At 42.3% G+C, this 22,843-nt stretch overlaps 1 protein-coding gene across 1 annotated transcript in view; it reads right to left on the bottom strand.

The window, feature by feature from the left end:
- Positions 1–22,278, bottom strand: part of macf1b (microtubule actin crosslinking factor 1b) — a 30,632-nt gene extending 8,354 nt beyond the window's left edge. Inside the window, exons 1-27 of the mRNA XM_075464942.1 lie at positions 22,160–22,278; positions 21,976–22,025; positions 20,967–21,078; positions 9,051–9,107; positions 8,761–8,931; positions 8,072–8,238; positions 7,814–7,973; positions 7,630–7,714; positions 7,147–7,391; positions 5,644–5,763; positions 5,407–5,514; positions 5,081–5,299; positions 4,508–4,711; positions 4,169–4,400; positions 3,833–4,059; positions 3,618–3,740; positions 3,426–3,527; positions 2,980–3,081; positions 2,688–2,852; positions 2,365–2,520; positions 2,075–2,272; positions 1,731–1,859; positions 1,442–1,612; positions 1,187–1,342; positions 895–1,101; positions 669–788; positions 412–581 (exon numbers count right to left, since the gene is read on the bottom strand). Coding sequence (XP_075321057.1) covers positions 412–581; positions 669–788; positions 895–1,101; positions 1,187–1,342; positions 1,442–1,612; positions 1,731–1,859; positions 2,075–2,272; positions 2,365–2,520; positions 2,688–2,852; positions 2,980–3,081; positions 3,426–3,527; positions 3,618–3,740; positions 3,833–4,059; positions 4,169–4,400; positions 4,508–4,711; positions 5,081–5,299; positions 5,407–5,514; positions 5,644–5,763; positions 7,147–7,391; positions 7,630–7,714; positions 7,814–7,973; positions 8,072–8,238; positions 8,761–8,931; positions 9,051–9,107; positions 20,967–21,078; positions 21,976–22,025; positions 22,160–22,270 — 4,067 coding nt within the window. The 5' untranslated portion in view covers positions 22,271–22,278. The remainder of the gene's footprint in view (positions 1–411; positions 582–668; positions 789–894; positions 1,102–1,186; positions 1,343–1,441; positions 1,613–1,730; positions 1,860–2,074; positions 2,273–2,364; positions 2,521–2,687; positions 2,853–2,979; positions 3,082–3,425; positions 3,528–3,617; positions 3,741–3,832; positions 4,060–4,168; positions 4,401–4,507; positions 4,712–5,080; positions 5,300–5,406; positions 5,515–5,643; positions 5,764–7,146; positions 7,392–7,629; positions 7,715–7,813; positions 7,974–8,071; positions 8,239–8,760; positions 8,932–9,050; positions 9,108–20,966; positions 21,079–21,975; positions 22,026–22,159) is intronic.
- Positions 22,279–22,843: the final 565 nt, after the last annotated feature.

The raw sequence follows: 22,843 nt of genomic DNA, 5'->3' as shown, positions 1-22,843 counted from the left end.
TTGCCGTCTTCTGCGGAACCGGAAAAGAAAGTAATTGGTGGATCCACCAAACATGGAGAAGGGTACGGAACTTTTACTCGGCCATTTTCATTTTAAAGTTCTTCCAGACGGCAGAGTCGACAGAACCAAAGTCATCTGTAAACACTGCCAAGTTGAATTGTCTTATCAGCGTAGTAGTTCCAGTCTAAAATATCACTTAAAGGCAAAACACACAACTGATACCAGCAAGTCATTCAAGGAAACAGACAGTGGAGCGCGGTTATGGCACTTTCATTCATGGATTTTGCGTACAAATGCGAATAATCAGGGAAATCATGTGATTAATTAGAATAAAAGTTTTAACTGTTGCCCAGCCCTAGTTTTACCATGAGTATATGCTGTTTGGTCGCCTGAGTTTGCCCAGCTCGTTACCTCTCCATGGACTTGCCACTGATAGTATCCCATGTGTCTTTGAGCTCAGCCATCAGATTCTCCAGATGCTGCCGGTCGTGGCCACTTTGGGCTCTTTCATGGAGGCTGCGACCCCTCTTCAACGTGGCCTCGTACATAGGCCTCTTTGATCGCAGCAGTTTCTGAAACTCCTAATAACAATGAATAGGTGATAAATATGTAAACAATTAAAGTATAAGTATGCAACCACGTGGTATTGATTGTGTGGGCTACTATACCTTTTGTTCGGTCAGTTGTTGCTTAATCTCTTCATGGGACACGGCAATCTCTTTATGGGTATCTAATGTCTGTTCTACCTCTGTCATCCAGTCCACAAGGAGGCGCCAAGATTCATTTAACTGAAATATGAGACATAAATACAGATGTCATGCGTGTCACACTTTAAGTAGAACTTTGGCAAAATTGAAATCCATCCGTGAACACAGGAGTGAAATGTTCCAATACCTGTTTAGCATTCTTTTTCACATCCTCCAGCATCCTGCCTCTCTCTGAAGCTCGCTGCTGAAGCTTTTTGTATCGATCCTGGACGGCCATGACGAGGTTATGAATGACATCACAGTCCTCCTTCCTGCTCAGCTCTGTAAGCCTACGGCCTGTAGTCTCCACTGACATCTTCTTTTCGTTGTAACAATTGACCTCATTCACCAAAGTCTGTGCAGCGAAAGGATTTTATGAATTGAAAACAATTATAATCAACAAGAAAAGCAGCACAACAGGTTTACTTAAAAAAACTTACCCTGTGATCTTGCAGCTGTGTGCAAACTGTGTCCAGAACAAAGCTGGCAGGAGGAAGAAGCCCAATAGACTCCTCGCACTTGCTCATCTTTGTGAGAATTTCCTGAATGTTGCTGTGAAAGTCCTTGGCCAGACTCAGTCCCTCTGTAAGCTTAGACTGTGAGAGGAGCATCACTTTAATAATCGTGCACTAACCCTCATAATAACAAGAAGGTCTGAAAATGAACTGACTCAACATGAAGTGAAGTTAAATTACCTTCCTCTCCTGGACTTTGCCGTAAACAGATGCCCATTTCTGTTCAAGAATAGATAAGCTGTGCTCTGTGCTCGACCCCCGCACAACATTGCTGCTCTCCAGCATCCTGTGAACGGCATTCTTCACATCTGTGTAGGTGTGGAGCTTGGAGTCCATCTCATTGCACAACTCCTATTACGGGTTGGAGAAGTCAAGGAAATGAATACAAAATTATTTCCACGGGAGAACAAACATCAGTTTTCAAGACTTTGTTTTCTTATTATACAGGCAAAACTTTAATTAGCCTTACTAAGTGTGCATTAAGCCTTTCATTTGCTGAATCTGGCATGCCCCACATGGTTTTGGAAGAGGACAGTCTCAGGTCTGTGTTCTCCAGCCACTGTAATAGATCCTGAATCTCCATTGTAACATCTTGCACCTGTAATAAAACAATACATCCCCTAAATAAGGACATAAAAACTGAAGAGCAATGGTAAATAATAAAGAAGTTAAAACGGTTTAGTTGCATCATTGATAAGATTTTTTTTGCTGTAATGTAGAAAGTCACCACAAGAGGTCCCTGCAAACTGCATATTACTTTTCAGACTACATATTACTTTGCTGTATCTAGTACCAAACACCAAATTGTTTCACCTGGCTCAATCTGTTCTCCAATTCCAACTGCCTGCGCTCAGTCTCACAGCGGACAAACTCCCAGCTTTCATTGAGATGCTCCAACAGAGACTGCAGACCGTGTGGGCTGTCCCCTGACCCAACCTCCAGCAGCCCCCTGCCTGCCTGGTTGAGAGACTCGATTGTGCGAACATGGGACATGACATCGTTCCGCAACACCTTCGAGAAGACAGAAGCATCGGAGGTTAGAGATTTAACGTGATACTGTCTGTTTCAAACGTTTTGCTTGGAGCTGTAGGTTGACGTCAAACCTTGTGTTTGGCCAGCTCTATTTCACAGGCCTGCAGATCAATGCTGATTGGCTGGCTGCCCTGCAGTTGTTCAGCAGTCCTGGAAAGCCACGTGTGCAACTCATCAAGTGTATTTTGGAACTGACCCAGACCCAGCAGAGCACACTCCAGCTGATGCTGCAAATGAGTGGACAGAATGTTTTCAGGTGATTAGAACTATTGATGGCAGCGACTGTTTTGCATTAAATCTTTGATGTAGTTGTTAAAACTCTGGCAATATAGAAGATAAAAGTGGAATATTTAGCATTAATGTTGCATCACTGTACCTGTTCCTATTTTCTTACCTGTCTGCTCACGGTCTCGGACTCCAAGGTGTCCCAGCGCTGTCTGAAGTCACAGAGCGGTGAGACGGAGCCCGGGCGCTCTGAGCCTGGAGACAGCCGGCACACAAAGCGATGGCTCAGGCTTTCTATCTCGATCTTCTTCTGGTAGAGTTCCCGCTTAAATTCCTGAGGCAAAAAAATACAGCACACACCTTGGCATAACATACTGCTCAGTTTTCTGTCTTTACTTTTATTAGGTGTTTTGAGTTAGCCTCCTTGCAGTTTAGAGGGGTGCTTTGAAGTCTGAACTCACCTTGAGATCACACAGCTGATCTTTCACTGACTCCAGGTCAGATCCTACCATGAATTCCTCTGTAGACCTCAACTCAGCTGACTTCAACCACTCAAATAGACCCTATTAGCAAGCAGAGACAGAGTTTGCATGAAATGATAAAATAATACAGTTGATCTTTCTCATGTTCAAAATACTGTCTCATTAAGTTTACATCATTCAGTTTATTTGCATTTAAAAGAGGACCACACAATCTGTCATTCATAGAAATAAAGTAAAGCTGCGGGGAATCCGAACTTTGCCAAAGCAACATTAGAAAACACTACGGCAGGAGGCCAGAACACTGCTGGTTGGGAAATCTTGGCCAAAGATTCCTCTTTGATGTAGCTATGGTGATGGAACGTCTGTTGGTTTGTAGGTTTGCAAAAATACAGAAAACTGTGCATGTGCTGTATACCAACACTGACCTGCATCGTGTCTTGATAATGCAGCGCCATCTGCAAGGCCTCCTCGAGCTTCTTGTGACTTTCATTCCACAGTTTGCTTAAGTTGTTCCACGTGCAATAAAGCTTTTAAGACCACAAAAATGCAAGGTTTTATGTTGGAGAGAACAGCATCAGCATTTCAAAAAAATTATTTTGTTTCGATAAACTTCTTACCTCATCCAGGCTTTTTGTGACATCTGGTTTGTCTGTATCCCCACATGCTGACATCAGGTCCATTCCCAGAACACCAAGGATGTCCAGATCTCCCTGCAAACTGTCTATATCCTCCCTGAGAGACTACATGGTGAAAGGTTGACTTTGGTTACGTCGTACCTTTTCATAACAATGAGTTCCATCTATATGGCCTTTAGAGACAAAACCAGACAAACCTGCATAGTTTCAAGGCTCTGGCGAATTGTTTCAGAGTCCGTCTGACTGGCATTGAGATCCAAAACCGCCTGCTGAGCGTCACTGAGTGCAGTCGTCACTTCGCTGATATCACTCCAAAACTTCATGGCGAGATCCAAGAGCTTGAGCAACCAGCTCTCCCTCTCCTGGGCTTGATTATGCGTCTCATCCCACTGCTGGGACAAGCTGGTCACTCGATCCTGAATAGCTGAGAACGCATAGAGATACGACATTAATTCGAGCTCTCTGCCCACGATAAATAGTATTTCCACTTGTAGCTCTTTATGTACTGGGACAATGCCTGGGAAGAAGATAACCTGCGCCAATGGATCCATTTCCTGCTGCCTGAGTGTTGGCCAGCAGCTCATCTGCTTGTGTTTTGACACTACTGAGGCCCAGCTCCAGCTTGGAAAGCTCAGCAAGGGTTTGCTTGTTGTCTTGCAGCTGCTCCTGGATCCTCGGGGTTAGACCTTGGAGTGAGGTCGGCGTCTGTATGCGGCTGCACAGGCGGTCAAGACTCTCTCTAATAAGAGTCATTCTCTCATTCAACTGCAAGATCAAAAACAGACATGAAGTTGTGTGGCTTTTTTTTTTAAATTTCCAATAGAGTGTATTTACTGGACGACAAAAGAAAAAGAAAAAACAACAACCCATACTTGTGTGAATCGTGGCAAGGACTCTTCAAGTAGATTGGCAGTCTCTTTGACCCGATCTCTGATGGCTCTATGCTGCTCCTCAGCCTCTGTTGCCTTACGACAGAACTGGTCACCCTGAATGGGGTTTAGCTCTGACAAGCGCTTTGCAAGGGAGCATAAGCGTGCAATCAAAGGACGATGTTCCGCTATAGACTCTCTGAGACCCTTGGCAGAGAAAAGAGAAGAATAAGTGTAATAACATTTCAGAATTTTTTTTTCTTCCAAGAAAGAACCTGATTTGAGTCTAATCCCTAAAATAGGAAGAAAAGGATCAGATAAAAATGTTGTGTTTTCAATGACATATCCGACAAAAATGGAACCACCATTATGCTACAGTGGTAGAGGAGTAACCCTGTCATCAAGTAGATTACATTCATGAACTGGGCTTGAGCAGACCAACTCATTTAATTCAGAGAAAATGGTGGCAAACGGTGAAGTACGAAAGGACTTCTTTGTTAACCAGGACAAAGAGAGATAATGGGGGAAGAAAAAAAAAAACTGGCACTCCAATTTGACGAAGCAAGTTTCTCCTACCTGTAAGAGGTCTTGTTGTTCCCTAAATGCTTCATAGCTTATTGTGCTCAGGGAAAGCTGGCCAATGAGTGTCTGAGTTTCCTCTAGCCACGGTGAAACCTCAGTGAGGCTTTCAGAGAATTGGACAAGAAGAGACTGAGCATGCTCGAGCTGCAGGACCACATGGGCATTGGTGGCTGAGGTGATGTTGCATTGTTCCTGTAAGGCCTCCACTGGGGTCTAGATGGAAATATATAACATGAAAAAGTGCATTTGAGCCACCTCCACCAGCACACCTGGTTGCTTTATCTATAAAAAAGTATCGTTATACAAAGTTAGGAGTTTACCCGAAGATCCCCAGCTTCTCCTTCCTCTCCGTAGCTCATCAGGATTTCAGCGATCTTCACCATCTTCTCGATGTTGAACCTGTGCTGAAGGATTTCTACTGCCAAAATCTGTGGAAGAAAAATGGTGTCAGATTGAATTAAATTCAAACATAACTCTGGTGAATTTACACAGACTTTCTTAAAAATGTGATGGTATATCTATTTAATTAGATATTTATACTAAAACATTGTGCTGACCTTCTGTTCATAGAGCTGCTCTGCAATGAGCTCTGGATCCAAATGAATGGTTCTCAGCTTTTCAAGACTCAGCGCAGTGTTTTTGAACCAAGCCACCTCCTTTACCACCGCCTGCTCCAGCTGATAATGATATGCAAATATCATTTGTTAGAATATCAATGGCAACATTGTCTTTTGCATATGATGCTAATATTTCACATACCAGCTTAGGGCAAACCATCTGTAGGATTTTTACATTACACTTTTAATCATGTAGAAATATTTAGGTTAAACTGTGTGTTGCTCAAAATGTGCTCAAACACAAACATAAGGTAATATAACTGTACTGTAACATGAGGTAAATGCAAGGAAGCTTCTGGGAAGCACCTGAACCCCGGTGTTTGTATTAGCATTACAAAAGTCATAGCCTAATTATTGAACAGCAGGGAGAACGCAGGTGGGACTAATCCCATTAATTGAGGGATCTACATATGACAAAATTAACGACACCCTTGTCTTCCCTGAGGTTATATGATTGAAATGTTGCATGCTTCTAAGATTAAATGTGACAATTACGGCAGATAAAACAAAAAGGTCCCATGGTGTTATCTGGTAAATATGTCTACGTTAATAAAATGTAATAGACGTCTTGTCCGTAGGTCATTAAAGCTGTAATGTCTGATGACATAGACAGCTTAATGGCAAAGCGCAAACACACTTAGCTCAGCTGGGAAAGTGCTAGTTTGCGTTGATGCAAATTCACAGTTATTAGCACACTTTGCTTTGAAAATAAATACATTATTTTTTTGCTTTGACTAATCCCGTTACCTAGTTTACTTGAATTTAAGTTAAAAAGAAAATAAGCTTATAGGAAATATAATATTAATATGTCCTAGGTTTCTTAATTAAAATGCTATTTTGCTGAATCTGTGAAATACCCTTTTTTTTTGCTTTCGTGCTAACTGTTGACCTAAATAGCCACAGTCGTTTCTGTCGCCAACATTTTTTATGTCAGGTAATTAGGGTGAATAAAGAGTGAGCGTGTTCAGGCAGTTACCTGTTTTATTTCATTTTATTCATTTATACTTTAACCAGAAAAGAGCGCGTTTAGCTGAGATCACTGCTATAAGATTGGTGAACAGTCCCAACCTCTTTGCCAGAGGTCAATGAAGTTTTAATCCATCAGCTGTGACTATGAATCACATGCTACCAATCTTGATTACTTTTGTTTCTGGTTTAACCTTCTTGTTGTCAGTCCTTTCTGTAGTGAATGTGCATGCTCCCCCTGTGCTTGCATAGTTTCCCCAGGTGCTCGAGGTAAATGTTCTAAAAACATGCCACAGAATGATAAAATGATAAAAACACAGAATAATAAAAACACAGAACGAGTTGGTGAGATTATGATTGTGCGTGGTTGTTTCTTCGTTAAACCACGAAATAAACTGACAATTTGTTCATGGTGGAAATCCCCTCTAGACTGTCGGGCATAGAAAGAGTAGAATATGTGGAATGTGGAAACATCACCCTCTGTCTCTCCGCTGCACACAGGACTGCATCTCCAACATGTGTCTGTGCCGCTGCTGCCCCCAAGAGCTCCCTCTCAATGCGACCCAGCCACAGGTGGAGGTCCTCCTGGCTGGAAGTGCATCGGCTGGAGGCTTCGAGGGCCTGCTCCAGCCTCTGCAGCACGTCCAGACTGCTCAGACTCAGAACAGAGCAACGAATACGCAAGGCATCCATCTTTTCCTGTACCTGATGGGCTTCCTCCTCTGAAATGAAGGATGAATCGCAATTCATATAGTTAGACCTGCGGAATGTATCGGTTTGCTGATAGTTGGGGCTGAAATTGGGAACAGTAATGTTGTTCTGCAACTTAGATTGAGTTTACAGACATTTGTCAGATTTGACTGGTACTACGTGATATTTGTTGAAATTCAGTCATTTAGATGATTTAGCATTTTGACATAAACACTGCAGGACTGTGCATATTTATTTGATAGACATTACCTGAAATAGCCTCCATTAAATCATGACCTGACTTCTGTATTTTCCCTAGTTCGGCAGTCTTGACTTGGATCTCATCAAGAACAGCCTAAAAAGGGTGGGGGGAAAAAAAAGTTAGATCTCTCCACTGACGCAACATAGTCGACATTTATTAATTCATTTAGATGACACATGGTTGATTTCTAACCTTGGCCCTTTCCGTGGCCTCTGAGAGATGCAGCATCACTCTCTCTGCGTTTCGCAGTTCACCTAGCGTCTGTTCCACAGATATGAGCCACTGCTGCAAGCTGTCCACTCCTTCTTCGAACAGCTCGGCTTTTGGCAGAATGAGCTCCAAACTCGCCCTCCTGCCAGAGTTTTGGTATTTGATGAGTATGGTTTGAAGAGAATGATTCAACAAGCCTTGGCTGAAGAAAGTGTGGCATTGCCAGTAAAAGAAGCTGACCTTTTCTCTGCCTCCAGCTGTAAGGCCTCCCACTTCTGTTTCAGAGTGGAGAGCTTGACCTTTGCCTGTTCCCTTTCCTCTCCTGGGTGGGCCTCCACCAGCCGAGGGCCATTCAGCATCATGGAGTCCATACTACGCCTACGGTCTGTTAGGAGGCGCTGCAGGAGCTGTGTAACAGAACATCTTAGCTAGAGTCATAAGTTTATCAAATGATTGGTTATTACATATTATGTATACTGGTTATGCACAGTTCAGTAAATGTTTATTTTATATATGCATTCTGATCCCCTGCAGCAAGAGTTAACATTATCAAATCCCTATTCTTGCCTCTTGCCTGCTTTTGTGTCTGATGAAGGAAGCCTTGTCTCATGTTTCAGGCTTACGTCAAGAACCAGACAGGTTTCACCTATTCTGAAGAGTTTTCAATAGGTGGGACTGCAGCTGAAAGATAAACTGCTTTTCTCATTCCCTTTCACAAAGACTTACTGAAACTCATTGTGACTAGAAATGCCACCCCTTCACCACTGAATAAAGCAGAAGTTATCCAATAAAGGAGGTGGTTGAGCGTTTTCCATGACCTCAGAACACCTTTCTTTAGGTTAATCTTTCAGATGTGTTTGACCAACTGTAGTACCTCATATGCTTTCTGGAACAAGAAATGAGGTGATGTAATGTTCCGGATAACAAACCTTTTGTTCTTGGAGCTGTGCTTTCACCACTTTGACCTCTGATGATGGAGGTTTCTGATTAAATGTGAGTTCCTCTATCTCACTGACCCATGTGACCAAAGCATCCAAGTTTTGGAGAAACGTTTCAGAGTCTGTTGACACATCTTTCAGTGCCAAGGCAGATTTTCTTCCCTGGGGAAAACCGATAAGATAGCAATTTAAGTAAAACTAAATGAAAATAGGCCGATGATTTGAAGAGAAACACATCACTTTAGGTGCTGCAACACAAGGAGGGTAAGCATTCAACATACCCTCCAACTATCCAGACTGGAATCTTGGTCTGAACCTGAACGTCCATCAGTTTGAAGCTGCAAGGTAAAGACAGTTCATGTGATATGTCAATTCATGAAATTCATGTTGTGAAAAGACCCACCACCATATGATACAAGTGACAGTTACAAAGACGGGTGCAGATGAAAAATATAAGTGAAGATGAAATGAAAGACTAAAATAGAAGAAAGATGCCATTTCTCATATTTGGAAGTCAGTGATTCAACCTCAGCAAGTTCTTCTGCGACACCATTCAGGACTCTAATGGTTCTGGTAACTATAGGCGTCCCTCCTTTATCTCCAGACGGATACTCTGTAACTTCCACGATCTCTGTTACGGTTGTCTCTGTCACCTCAGTCACCTCTGTGACCTCACGTGATGCCACAGTCTTCCAAGACCAGGGGCTTCCTTCTCTAGAGTCTCTCCTGTGGTAGCTGGCCCTCCTGTCTGCAGCACTTGTGTCTGGGTGAGCCAGAGGAGATCTGGCAAACTCAGGAGGCACTGTCCTCCTGGTTAGAGTCCCATTTCGGGACGTTTTCATTGGAGAAGGGCTGCTGTGCCAGGCATTTTCCAGAGTGCTGGAACTCCTGATTGTCGAGGCAGGAGAGCTGTGAAGAGTTTTATCCGAAATCGGAGTATGTGTACCCTCCTCCCTCTTATGATCAAGTTCTTCTGTTTCCTTGTCTCTCTCTGCCTCTCTTTTCTTGTTTGCATCCTCTCTGGGTTTATCTTTGAACTCCTCTTCCTTTTTGGCCTCACCATCTTGCTCAGGGGGCTGCCACTCTTTTTTTCTGTGGTAGCACTCCTTCAAGAAGCCCTCGTCTGACCTCACGTGCTTGGATTTCTGGCCCAGGCAGCTGGGACGGCTGATGAGGTTACCCATAATCCTTCAGCCCACAGGCTAGTGAGGTAATAGGTGAAGTAAGGCCCCTTGGCCATGCATGCGGAAGATCCCTCAGCTACCTAAAATAAAAAAAGGGGGGCTCAGAGTCATCATGCAATAAAACAATTGCTCATTTGGTTAATAAACAAAATTTCATGACTGTTCTTTCTTTAAAAATGTAGCTGCTCGTCACATCTCCAAAAAATAATACCAAAAAGACTAATTAAAACCCGTCTCTTTCATCCTTAATGTGCATCGCTGCTCTTTACTTGGCACTGAAGGAGCAGAGGGAACTACAAGGATGGGGAATATGCTGCCCAAGTATGCAGACGTACTTGGCCAGCATATTCCACCATCCTTTTGTCTTTTTTCTTTGAGCACATGCACGCATCCTCTTCTCTATCTCACATCATCAACCGAGATATTCTGGGCTTAGAAATCAATGTGACAAGCTTGTCGAGGATCCTACAGTTGAGCCTGGCACAGAAAGACTGGTGGCAAGCAGCCAGCACAGTCTGCAACTCAGCCTGGACCAGCCCTGGGAAACCCGCTTAGGATCTGATCAAATATGACAGCCATAAAAATGCAAATATCGTCTCATTTCTCTTCGGTGTCAACACAAGGAGGGGGTTGTGGGAAGGTTGGCAGGACAAACAAAATCAACAGCATATCTTACAATATGTAGAAAAACAGATGCTTGTTGACAAATGAATTCTTTTGCATAAAGGTCAGCAGCCGGAGTTTGTAGGACACTCTTATTGATACTTATTGTACAATGTTCTAGTCAATGTTACTGATAAGATTCACTGGCACTGACCGTTTCAAACTGTGTCAGCCTGTCTACCGTCCCTTCAGCTCAGTGCCTTCATTGTTTTGACAGAGGGGTTAAAGGTGAATGTAATTATCTTGGCATGGAGGAGCTGAGGTGAGCCCATCAGGAGATCACAGTAAGGGTTCCTGTTTAAGCTGGGTCCTCCCTCTGAGTTAGGGTTGGACTGGTCCATTCAGAATTATACAGGTCAGTTCAGGTCACGCTTGGTGGCTAATGATCTGGTGGTGGCGAGGGCGATATGGGTCAGTTAGGAGGAAATTGGGACGTTAGCTCCTCCTTTTTTTCCATGATTTGAAAATGCCAAAAGGGGCAGATGCACGGTGCTGCATGGATACAGTTAGATGTTACACTTGTGCCCCTGGCAGACAACATTATGCTGAATAAGCAGATCTTTTTATCTTTGCCTGAGGTTAGACAAAGAAAATCTGCAGTTAGGACAAGCCTCTCATTGTGCTACATTCAGATTCCACTCCAAATTTGAATGAAGTCTTATTTGGTTGTGTAAAGATAAAAACAATTTAAGAAAGAATTCAAATTAGAGAGAGTCCACCAATGACCAGCTTTGATATAATGGCTCCATGTGCATTAGGCTAGTAATTACATGCGTCATGTATGTCTCTGCTGAGCAGATGATGCAGTCCAGGGGTCCACAGGGGAGTGCACAGTCAGATCAGAGAGTGGTGCCCAGACAAAGCCCCAGCCTCAAGATCAATGATTACCCAGTTAGCTCAGATCACTGCCCAGCAGTCTCCTGAGGAGAGCAGAGAGTGTCTGTGGATGTTTCCACATGGGTTAACAATTCAAGAGAGGGTGTGTCGTGCCTGCTTACTGTACCAAATGTGTGGTCATCTGCTAAATTACATGGTTTCCTCTGAACTGATCTCACAGCTATATATACATTATATATGTATAGCTGTGACAATGTCTTAAGTAGTTTTATGACATGATGCATTAACAGCAGGGTGCTATTTTAGCTAAATATGCTTACAAATTTTCATTTTCATAATTTAGAATAGAAAAGGCCACTCAGATGCTGATATAAATAAAGCAAAAGGGGGAACTATTCAGTGACCTACATTTTTCTAAAATGATTACAAATGTGACAGTGTCAATAAGCCTCAGTCCTGTGGTTAATATATGCCTCTCACTTTATATCTTAATGATACTAGAAAGAGAAGCAGGGAACCAGAGAACTACTCTACTGTTTATTTAATATTGCAAATGACCTAACCATTCCATCACTTAACCTTTGGCGAAATGGCCATCAATTCAGACCAGCCCTCTGTCTGCTCTCAGCTGTGATTTATAACACATGACTGGAGTCCACTCTGGGGTTAACTGGATTATGACCACAGTATGGAGGCCTTACCATAGTATAGCAAGAGAAATATTAAATTAAAGACCCTAATGTTGTTGTGTAAAGGAAGAGCATATTACAGCGTTATATTTCATGTTCAGTTCTTATCTTCTTACTCTATCTTCTCAGTGTGGGTGCCATTTACACAAGTGTGAACATAAAAGGGGTTTTGAGCAGCATCTTAAAAAAAGATACAATTCACAACTCATTTATCCATTCAGATGATTCAAGATGCAGTATATGGGTGGATTTGTAATCAGGAGCAGAACAATAATCATCCTTCACAACAGTCGAGCCCCATTGTGTTGTCTCACTGTTGCCTGTTGGTCTCTCTTAATGGAGGTCCTGAAGTAGTAATCATTGTAGTGGTCCCCTAATCAAAGATGGCAGCTGTGCATTCACCCATGAGACTCATAACATTTAAGGGTGGATATGGTGGATAAGGTCAGATGTTTTCTTCCACCAGTTCTGTGAGTAATCAACACAAAGCTTCTGTGTGAAATAAACAGCACTGGGGCTTTGGAAAGATGAAGGTCCGAAATGTTTGACTAAATGAAATATACTCACATTAGAATGATCCATTCACATTGATGTTTGACTTCTGGAATATTTCATCCTTAGCTAAACTAATATTTCATAAAGTAGTTAGAATAAATGGGAAAGCCTCAATCTGAATGTATTTGCTGTCACATGGCTCCCTGGTTCAGTCGCTGTCCAACAGAGTCCAAAATCAAACTTTCTCTGCGGCAATCCCGAGTTAATGGCAGTTTTGGCGGTTAGAAGCTTACGTTAATTGCACTTACCCTGAAGCAGAGCTCAGCCCAACAGCATGAGTAAAGGAATCCAGCTGGCCCTCAATCACCATTCAAAAGGGAGAGAAAGGGAAAAAAAAATCCAGCTTTGTTTGAGCATCCTTTGAACGGCCTCCCAGCTCCAACATCCCAAATTGAAGGTAACTCACACACTTGCACATGCATACTCCAACCAACACACACTCAATCAGTCCACTTATTTACACATACTCGCATGCAAACACACTTTATAAACACACTCACGCATGCCCTGATAACTCATGCTTTTCCGTTGCCCACAGTCACAGGCAAACAATGTCCTCCTCTCCCCTCACAGTGCACCCCTCCCTTCTCTTCACTTCACTTCTCCTCCCACCAGCTCTGCTCCTCTCCCTTTCTTCTTTGTTATGGGAGCTGTGATAGAGGAATTCCTTCCTTGTTAACGCCACCGATGGGATAGGGCGCCCAGATGAAGACAATGTATTCCAACGGCTCAGATGAACTCCCACAGTTCTCAGCCAAGAGTTTTCACAAGGAGGTCAGATTGTGCCCGTTCCATGTAACGCCACCACGGCTGCATTCTCATCCGCGCTGCCCCGGCTCAGGTTGCTCCTGTACCAGGCAGCTTGGCGGCAAAGTGCCCTCTTTACCTTCATCAGGCTTTCTTTCTTTCACCCTCTCCCCCTTCCAGCGAAGCCCCTCCTCTGAGTCTGACTGTGGCTCAGAAACTCCACGCTGCTTCTGCTTGAAAAATGGGCTGGGGGGCTAAAAAGGAGAGTTTTCCAAAGACCCCTGGGCCGCCCTCGAAACATTCACATGTTAAGTGACAGCTGCCTTAGCCCGTTCCCTCTGTGGATGGTGAGGGAGAGAAGTGCAGGGTACAAAAGAAGGGACCCACACCCACCCTGCTATCCACCCACTCACACATTCACCCCCACCCCCTTGCGGTCCCTGATTCCCCATTCAGAGTTAGTACAGCAGTCTCCACAGCAGCAACAAAGACAACTAATTACTGTAAAACATCTCAGATTACTTTTCAACTTACTTCCAGTCGTTGCAACCCAAGCCTTTAAACAAAGGGGCTGAAAGCAAACACTAAATACAGAGAACTGGGATGATAATTCAGGGTCTTTTCTATGCTTTTGGCATGGGAAACCAAAATAAGGACCACCGAGGGGGAGGTCCATCATGGCCCATTTATTAAAAAGTCACAATATTTGGCTTAGAAATGTCACATTGCATGGCAACACTATTGAACCACCGTTTACACACCTTTTGTTTATTGTGTAGCCATTAATGACACGTCAAAGTAGCACCAGAAATATCTCTGGAAATGATGTTGTTTGCAGGTGTAAACCAGTAAACCAATAGGAGTCTTCATACAGGTTACCGTCTCCCAAAAACAATTACAGCCACAGTCCTGCAGTCTTTAGTCCACTGCTCTGTCTTTGGCCAGCCAACCAAATAATCAACCAACCGACTGAGCCCCAAAATGCATGCTTGATGATGTAGTACAAACTCTGTTTCTTCTTCTGTCTTACCAGTAAACCTAGTCGTGCATGCAGATACCTAGTGTTACAAGTGCTGTAGACTTTTTCAATCCACAATTTCTCTGTGTTTCTCAGGCACTGCTACCAGAAAAGACAGAGTCTCACAGCATGTGCCTCTCTCCTGTGTAAGTACATGTATCACTTATTGAAACATGCAATCAATACCACTTGCGCTAATGTAAGATGCCCACTGTGTTATATGGGAATGGACATGTATTTGCACGTGTCAGTGCAAACTGGATTTATTCAGTTTTAAATGTATGCGCAGTCCAGATTTATTTGGTCTGGGTCCTGTGATCATGGTGTGACTCCATTAACACAGACTTATGTCCACAATAATTAGAATAGCATTAACAGCATGTGTGCCTGTAAGAATGAAACCCTTTGTTCCACCAAATATGGCAAATTTGACACCTGACTGATATTTCAAGAGCCATCAGCTGCAAGGCTATACTTTAGAACGCATGGGTGATTTGGCTAACTACCCTTTTAGTCAAATAATATTCAACAGTTCCACCATCTTAGTTTAGCCTTTAGTTAACATATTATTATGCATTTTTATTTATTTATTTAATAATCTCTTATTATTATTATTAGTTAGTAGTAGTATTTTTGTTAGAATTGGTATTATTATTGTTGTTGTTAATATACAATCATTGTAAATATTAATAATTTTTTGAGCTACTTGACTAATTTGAATTTACCACATTGGGGGATGAATAAAGTATTTTTCTATTTCTATTTCTTCTATTAACATTTGAGCAAAGTAACATAAAGTACAGTGATTGGGAAAAGCTTTAGTTTTACTACACGTGCGTCTGTGGGATGTATGCTGGCTGAGATGGGATAAGCTTTGTCATAACTGCTGTTGTGACCCTGTTTCTTACTGTTATCCCCTTGCAGTCTAAATTTAAGGACAACTGAAAATGCCTGTCAGCTATGAGTAAATTGAATAGGGTGACAACCAAAGGGTCAAGTTATTTAACCCCTATACCCCAGTGGTCATGAAAGAGTAATCAGTTGAATCAATTGTGTTTTAATCACACCACAACAGGTATAATAACACAATAACACAAATAACACAGCCCAAAACAGATATTGAAAGGAAACTTTTAACAGGCACGAATGGACGCACTTTTTTCTTTTCTTTTATCTAATTTCATGCTACTTAGCAATACCGTCTACATCCAAGCTATGTATTTTAGTGGGAAGTCTGGTTTGTGAATCCAACATTTTTTGCGTGTTTAGCTGCAGGGGGCGAGAATCATCACCTGGCACATTTAGGACAAGTATATTTTGACGTTGTAGGCTACATTATTACAGTCAGCATGGTCACATGCACAATTGAGTCAATGCTACAGTTATAGCTTAACTTGACCATTTAACCGGAGCACCACCTTTGTCCCAGTATAGATGCATAGAAGGAGAATGTGTCCGAAGCCACAACGCTGTGACCATGAGAAAATGTTCAAGACATTCTACTGCTTTGAACTGTCTCTCCATCTCTACTCATCTTGGATGGGGATTATTGTCAGATGATGCAGCAGTTATAAAATCAGGATTTTAGAAAAGCAGAGGAGCAGTCTCAAAAAAATGGTATCAGTGATCAATGTAATCTTAATGGGTCGACGTTTTTAGCCGTTTGACAAAAGAAAAGCTTTGTTGGACATTTGACTGTGTTAACATGCTCTTACTCTTTACTGTTTTTACAAAAAGATCCAAAAGGATGGAACTTTGGAGTATGTACGGAGCGCCTTGGCCATGTAGAGTCTAGTTGAGTGTTTACATGCAGGAGTAATTCGATCCTCATCCGCATTAGTGTTTGCCCGTTTCCAGGAAGCTCCATTTAATAGATTTATGTCAGACTAACGTGTTTGTATGTATTCTAAAAGTCCGCTTTTTTGTTTTATCACAATATATTTAACACAACATGTAAATCAGGCGAGTTTCTGTTGAAACATAACCTTGATCTTAACTTTTTAAATGCCTGATCATATTCATGTAGTTGTCAACACCTTTTTTTTTAATACAGCGACTGAAACCAGAGAGGACATTTCAATGTAAAAGTACTTTAAAACATCACTGCTTTGGACAGGTGACAAACTCAATCTACAGCTGAACAGAGTCAGAGTTATAGAGGCACCAGCAAAAACCCACCTGACCTCCAAATGCAAACTTTGTCATCTGGTAAATGAGATAAACGTTCATAACAATTTTAGCAAATGCCTGATGAGTGCAGTAGCTTCAATGCCCGTAAGAAAGAAAAAAGAGTATAATGTCTGTTTGGACACCAATCGGTACATAAAGCTTTCATACCAGTTTCCCGTCTTCCTGTGAGTCTGGGTTAAATAGTACAGACGAGCTGTAAAAGATGCGCACACCCACTGATGGCTGTTCTTTCTGCCATTTAATGAGAAAGTAAGACCTACATTCCCAGTCTTCTTTATTTGAAAGAAGCTGGCAATGATGAGGCACCACTCTGCCAGGAAGACATTGTTGTACAACTACGACACCTGGTCACAGCTTTAAGCTTCCTGCCTACCCCTACTACTCAAATGCATTGCCAAAAACCTCTCCTTTCCATTTCACAGTAGGTGCACATAGATCCTCCAAATAGTTCTCGAAGAGATAGCTCATGTTGTTGAAGAGCACCTGACATGCTGAGCTGTGCAGTGATGCAATAAACTGCTGTTGTAGTAAGATTGGAAGCTGCTGAAATCAGCTAATTTTCCCTTCAGTGGACCTCTTTATACTTCCAAAAGGCTTTCGATAATCCAATGGACGGAGGTTTAAAAAAATGGGGGGTGGGGGGCTTTCAAATGAATGTGATTCCAAATCAGCACAGATCACAGATCCCATGAGCAAAATGGCTGAGGAAAAAAAAAAGAAAAAAAAAAAGATTAATTTCACGGGCTTGTTTACCCCCTCCTCCACTATCTCAAGCTCTCTGCTGCCTTCAAATTAAATAAGACCTCAGTGGCTCCTCTACAGAACATGGTAATTAGCCCTCTTCATGAGAAAATGAAAAAAGAGGGGGTCCCTTTTTAGGGTCAAACCAGAAGCACCATTCAGCATGCGCACTGTCATTTATCAACCAAAGAGGCTGCTTCCAAGAAAAGTGGATGAAAGGCTGATGGGCTTCCCTACTGGGTTGCTTGGGGCCCGCTGGGCCGCTTGAATACTGGAAATCGCAGTCATGGATGAGAGGAGGATTTAGCAACTTGGGCATATAGAGCAGTTCAACCATATCATCGATTCTGCTTTTTATTCAACAGCTTTCAGGAAGAGAGGATTTAGAGCCATAAGTCCACAATTTCTACCAAGGACGGAAAGACAAGGGCGATGAATGCGGAGGCCCCAATATTGTCATTAACCCCGATTAATTAAACTATAAAACATGAATAATACAATTTGAAGGGAAAGATAACAAAGGTGCTAAAAGATGAAAAACAGTTTGCCATGCTAAGTTACAGAAAAAGAAAGTGATTTCATTGTAATCCCAACCTGAGTCAGAATAAACAAGTTTGCTTTAGATCAGAGCATTATTCATTGCTCATTTGTCTTGTTGATTCACTGCAATAACAACAAGCCCCTTTTCCCTAAAGGTTAGGGAAGCGGTGTCAAAGAGCAGGGATTACTGTTTGCTGGCTGTCAGAGACAGAGAGGAGAGGACAATAAACAGTGATCTCTCACCCCTCTTCCAGGGCCTGTTTGTAAGTTCATGTGTACAAGGCTTATTTGGGATGCAGCATCTGCCGCAGGCTCAGGGAAACCAGAGACCTTTAAAACACAGAGAGTCTTTATCAAGAAGAATGTCATCAGCGGGAGGGGGGCAGGGAGACACAGAGAAGAACTTCTGACCTCAACCTGACTGTCAAAGTGAAGAGATGTCGTTTTGACTCGTCACCGACATTATGCTCCGGCAACAGTGTAGAGAATCAAAGTTACTCCAGCACAACACTCCACTGCAGACGCTTTGTCTCACATGAATGCAAAAGACTGACTCAGACATCATTCAGAACCAGGGAGGTTTCTAATATATCTGATGTGTCCCCTTAGCACAATGTTCAGATGTTTCCTTTGAGATCTTTAGTTAAAAAGTTTCGATTTTTCAATACCATTTCCAAATATATACCCATTCCTTGGTTGTATTGAGCCATTTTAGCCTCTTTTTGTCGATCAATAAAACAATACTATATAATACTCAAACTACTAATGATAATGAAGTACTACTCATTAAGGTTTTTCTTGTCCATAAGCCATGGATTCACAGATTTCAGAGCTTTTCTACGTGAGTGCTTATTAAGTCTACGCTTGACAGCCTGTAATTTCCAGCTCATGTGTGTCTGAGTGTTTGTGGGAAAGCTGTACAGGATGTGCCAGGGCTCGCCTTGTGTAAAGAGGTAGGTGTGTGGCTCTCCTGTGTATTGTAGAAAGGACTGTGGATTGGGCGGGGGGGCCGCTGAGGGATGTAGTCATTCATACTGCTAACTAACGAGTCCCTTCGGCTCAGACTGCAACCAGCAGTGCAGCAGACTAATAGTATTACCATGACAAAGGTCTACGGTCAGATGCAGTATGATTAAGGCATGGCAGAGATAAAAAGACACCGCCTTAATTCACACAGTCTCACTGGGGGTCAGACCAAAGCTCTCCAAAGCATTCAAGCTTTCACTTTGTGATATGGCATGCCTGAGCAACTTACATGTCAGTTCCTATGGAAACAGTGACTTCTTAAAATGCAACGTAAATAAACAATGTTGAACTAGGAAGATCTCCTGTGGAATTTTTTTTTTTTTCAACACACTTTCTATGATGGCGCGACGATGAGTGTTTTCAGAGGTCATACAGGTTCAAACGCAAAGAGTGTTTATTGGCCTTTTTAATTAATTTAATGGTGAAATCAATCCAAACACTGAATACATTAACCTCAGTTAACCACGTTGTTAAATCAAAATACATTCCTTTTCATTAGCGATTGATTAAAAACCCTTCCGCCTTGACAAAGAATAGTCACAAATATTACCTCTGTCTTTGCGGTACTAAAGAGCCATTTTATGTTGATGCATTGAGCAGAGGTTTGCTGTCAGTTCTTACACACCAGATTAAGCCCAGTGACAATATTGCTTCTCTCATTTTAGGTGAATTGTTTCAGTGTCGGCAAAGGACAAAATCCGCAAAATAACATGTTATTTCCAGATTTTCCCATTTTACAAAGGCAGCAATAGTTTATTAACACAATCTGAGCCGCTCGGCCATTCGCCCATGCAGAACTGCTCTCCAGACTAGATTATTCTGACTGGTTCAGCAGACCGGAAGCAACACAACAGATGAATTTGCCCAACTGACGTATAGCAAACTTGAAGGAAAGGTAAGGCGGCTGAGATAAGAAATATTATTGATTGAAGGCAAAAAAAAGCCGCCAACTTTGACCATAAATACATTCAAAGCAAGACCAGACATTTTACAGACAAAAACAACCTCTTGCAAAGAAAAAGGTAAATGTGTAAACAGCTAACCAAACATTGGGATTTAGTTGACAGAGTTACTTAATGTGACCAGTAGGTTGGGTTATGAGCTCATTTTAAAATGAGTTGGCTTAAATGGTCACCATGGTTGCACCATGGCTTTTAACTCAGCTAGTAGCACTCTGACTGCCACCAGCTCTGACAAGTATTTCTATAAGCATTTATCTAAATAGTGATGTCACAAAATCTGTTTGTGTTCAGTAAATACCTACATAGTCTGATCTGAACACTCTTACCACAAAGGTCCTCCTTTTTTCTGCCCCCTTGCCTCTTCCTCGCATCTGGGTCTGATGTCTTTTCAGGGTGTTCGATCATGTGTGCAGAGGGCCTCCGGTGCCAAGCACTTCTCTAGCTTGGCTGTCCGGGCCAGGCACAATGGAGCCTGATTCCCCAGCCCCTCTGTTCCCCTGTGGCCTAAAGAAGTCTCCCTGCAGGAGTGGAGGAGGGCCACCTCAGTGCCCTTCTGAGAAGTTGAAAAAAAAAACTCCTCTACATTCTCTTTCCTCTTTTTTTTAGAGACACAAAAAAAAATGACTCACGCAAGTCATTGGTTCAGTTTCCTAGTTTCGTTGCGCCTTTACCAACTTATTCTCCAACATCATTTGCATTTCAAAGTGCAGCCTCACAGAACACCTAGCATGGCTATAGAAACTTTCTTGTTACATAGTTTGTATTGCAGTGGTATTAGAATAGGGCAGGGGACATGTACGTTTGTATATTCTCTGGAACTGCAGAGGCTGGCAAACTCATTGAGATGTGAAAGATTTGTCGCTTGCCCACAGATGCTTTAGTTTTGTATCCAGGGGTTTCTATAATAACTGTAAGAAAATGACTCCATAGAATGAAAAACTAAAGAACATGCTGAGGTGTGTCTGATGGATGAACAGATAGATGTGCTGTGAAACAGACGGTGAGGGAAATGACAGCAAGCAGACAGACAGTGGACCTAACTGACCCTGGGGTCCATGGGAGGTAGCTTCATCTCCATGCTCTTGAGCCACTGTCTCAGTGCTCTGATTTGACCCCTGAACTCACATTGCCATTGGCTCATGTCCTCGGCATCCCTCCTGAAACAGAGGGAAGCAGCACAAAATGTAGAAAACAAAGTTAAATTGATTGTATCAAGCTGTCAAATATTGTCATAAGTTTTGTGGAAAAGGAACAGCCGCCTTAACTTCACAGTATATCATGGGAAATGATGCAACTGTGCATCCAAATGATCTGCCTGGTGAAACAAAGTCTATTCTGCAGAAGTGATTGGGTGTGAAGTGATGGAGTGTTAAACCATTGCTATATAGCGTCTTCTCATGTAAACACCAGGGACATAACAAGATCCGTCGTCATATATATTTATGGATTCATTTTCTGCAGTTAAGTTGTGTTACAAAGTGCCATTTGTGTAAAAGCTCTATTTTAGTTCAGCGTTACTTGTATTACAGTAATATAGACTTTGAATGATTTCCACATTGGGAAGAGGAAGCGTGTCAAACTGGGGAACAAATTATAGAAAACAGGCATGACTACTTCTGTTTAGAGAACTATTATTCTTTTCAAAGGAATAAAACCAGGCCTCTCCTCAGCCCAAATAAGCCACGAGGGAAGCATCTGTTCTCTGTCTGCTGGGCTGGAACCTTCGTTTTCGGTTATTTGTCTTACACTCTGTTCTCACTACACAATTCCCAGCTCTTTCTTTGTGTTCTTGGCAAATGCAGATGCAACGGTCTACAAAGCTGATACAATCAGCTAACTGTCGTGTCGCGTTTGTGCGTTTTGTGTTATCCGACTGTTGGTGGCCACATTCATTCATTCTGTTGGAGAGCTGTTCTTTGTGTGCTGAGTGCGCCTGATGAACTAGAATATTTGATTTGGACAATCGCTAAAATGTGTTTTTTTTTCCTCCAAGGAATCAAGTTAATTGTGGCACTGTCATGCAGAGGGAGTAACAATATTTTACAGTGGCATACCCAAGTGTCTGATCCAGTGAAGTGGGTGTTGGGGATCCAATCACTTTATCCTGCAAGAAACAATGGGAAAGTATATGTTGTACAAAATAATAGCCTAGTTTCTTAGAGCATTCAGTCATTGTTTACTGTGTGTTGTATGTTATACAGTACATGCAATTGTTGTCACTACTCTCTATTCTCTTACCTCCCTGCCACCACCTGGGTGGGAAAGGGTCAGATCAGAGTAGTCAAGGGAGCTGAGGGAAGAATTCAGGGAGGCGGAAGCCCCGTTGCTTCTGGGGACAAGGTCTTCCATCAATTCCAGCGGCTAATGTTGGCACACAGAGCAACATATGTATGCAACTGGTACAAAGGAACGGGATGTAAATCAACTTTCCTGCTTCCAGTTTTCAATACTGTTCTTTCAAAGAAAAATCTTTTCAGCTTTTATAAATCACAAATCAAGAAGGAATCCACTTTAAACAACATTATAAGAAGAGAATCCGACTGATCGTTTTGGTGAATAAAGCTGTCGTCAGTTTCATTAAGACTTTCACTAGTTTCTTATCTAGTATATCTGCACATGGGCCTTTCTGGGTTCACAACCCTAACAACTGTGAAAAATGTTGCTGTTGTGTTTCATCTAATTCACTTGCTTGCTTGCAGATGAGACTATACAGATGATCAGCTGAGCACTGCCCTCGTGTGGTCAACTGCTGCTTGAAAAGTTAAAAAAAACTTCATAATACCAGCGAGCGGTCGAGCAGGTTTAGTAACTACTGTAGTTCAGACAAAGAGTTGCTTTTCTTATAGCCTCTGGTCAGCAAGTTCATATCATGAAATATTTCAGTGCAGTGTTGGGGCAGCTCATGGTTTTACCACCGCTTTC

The sequence above is a fragment of the Odontesthes bonariensis genome, chromosome 5, assembly GCF_027942865.1.
Source record: "Odontesthes bonariensis isolate fOdoBon6 chromosome 5, fOdoBon6.hap1, whole genome shotgun sequence".
Classification (NCBI taxonomy): Eukaryota; Metazoa; Chordata; class Actinopteri; order Atheriniformes; family Atherinopsidae; genus Odontesthes; species Odontesthes bonariensis.
This window is presented reverse-complemented; position numbering and strand designations above follow the sequence as displayed.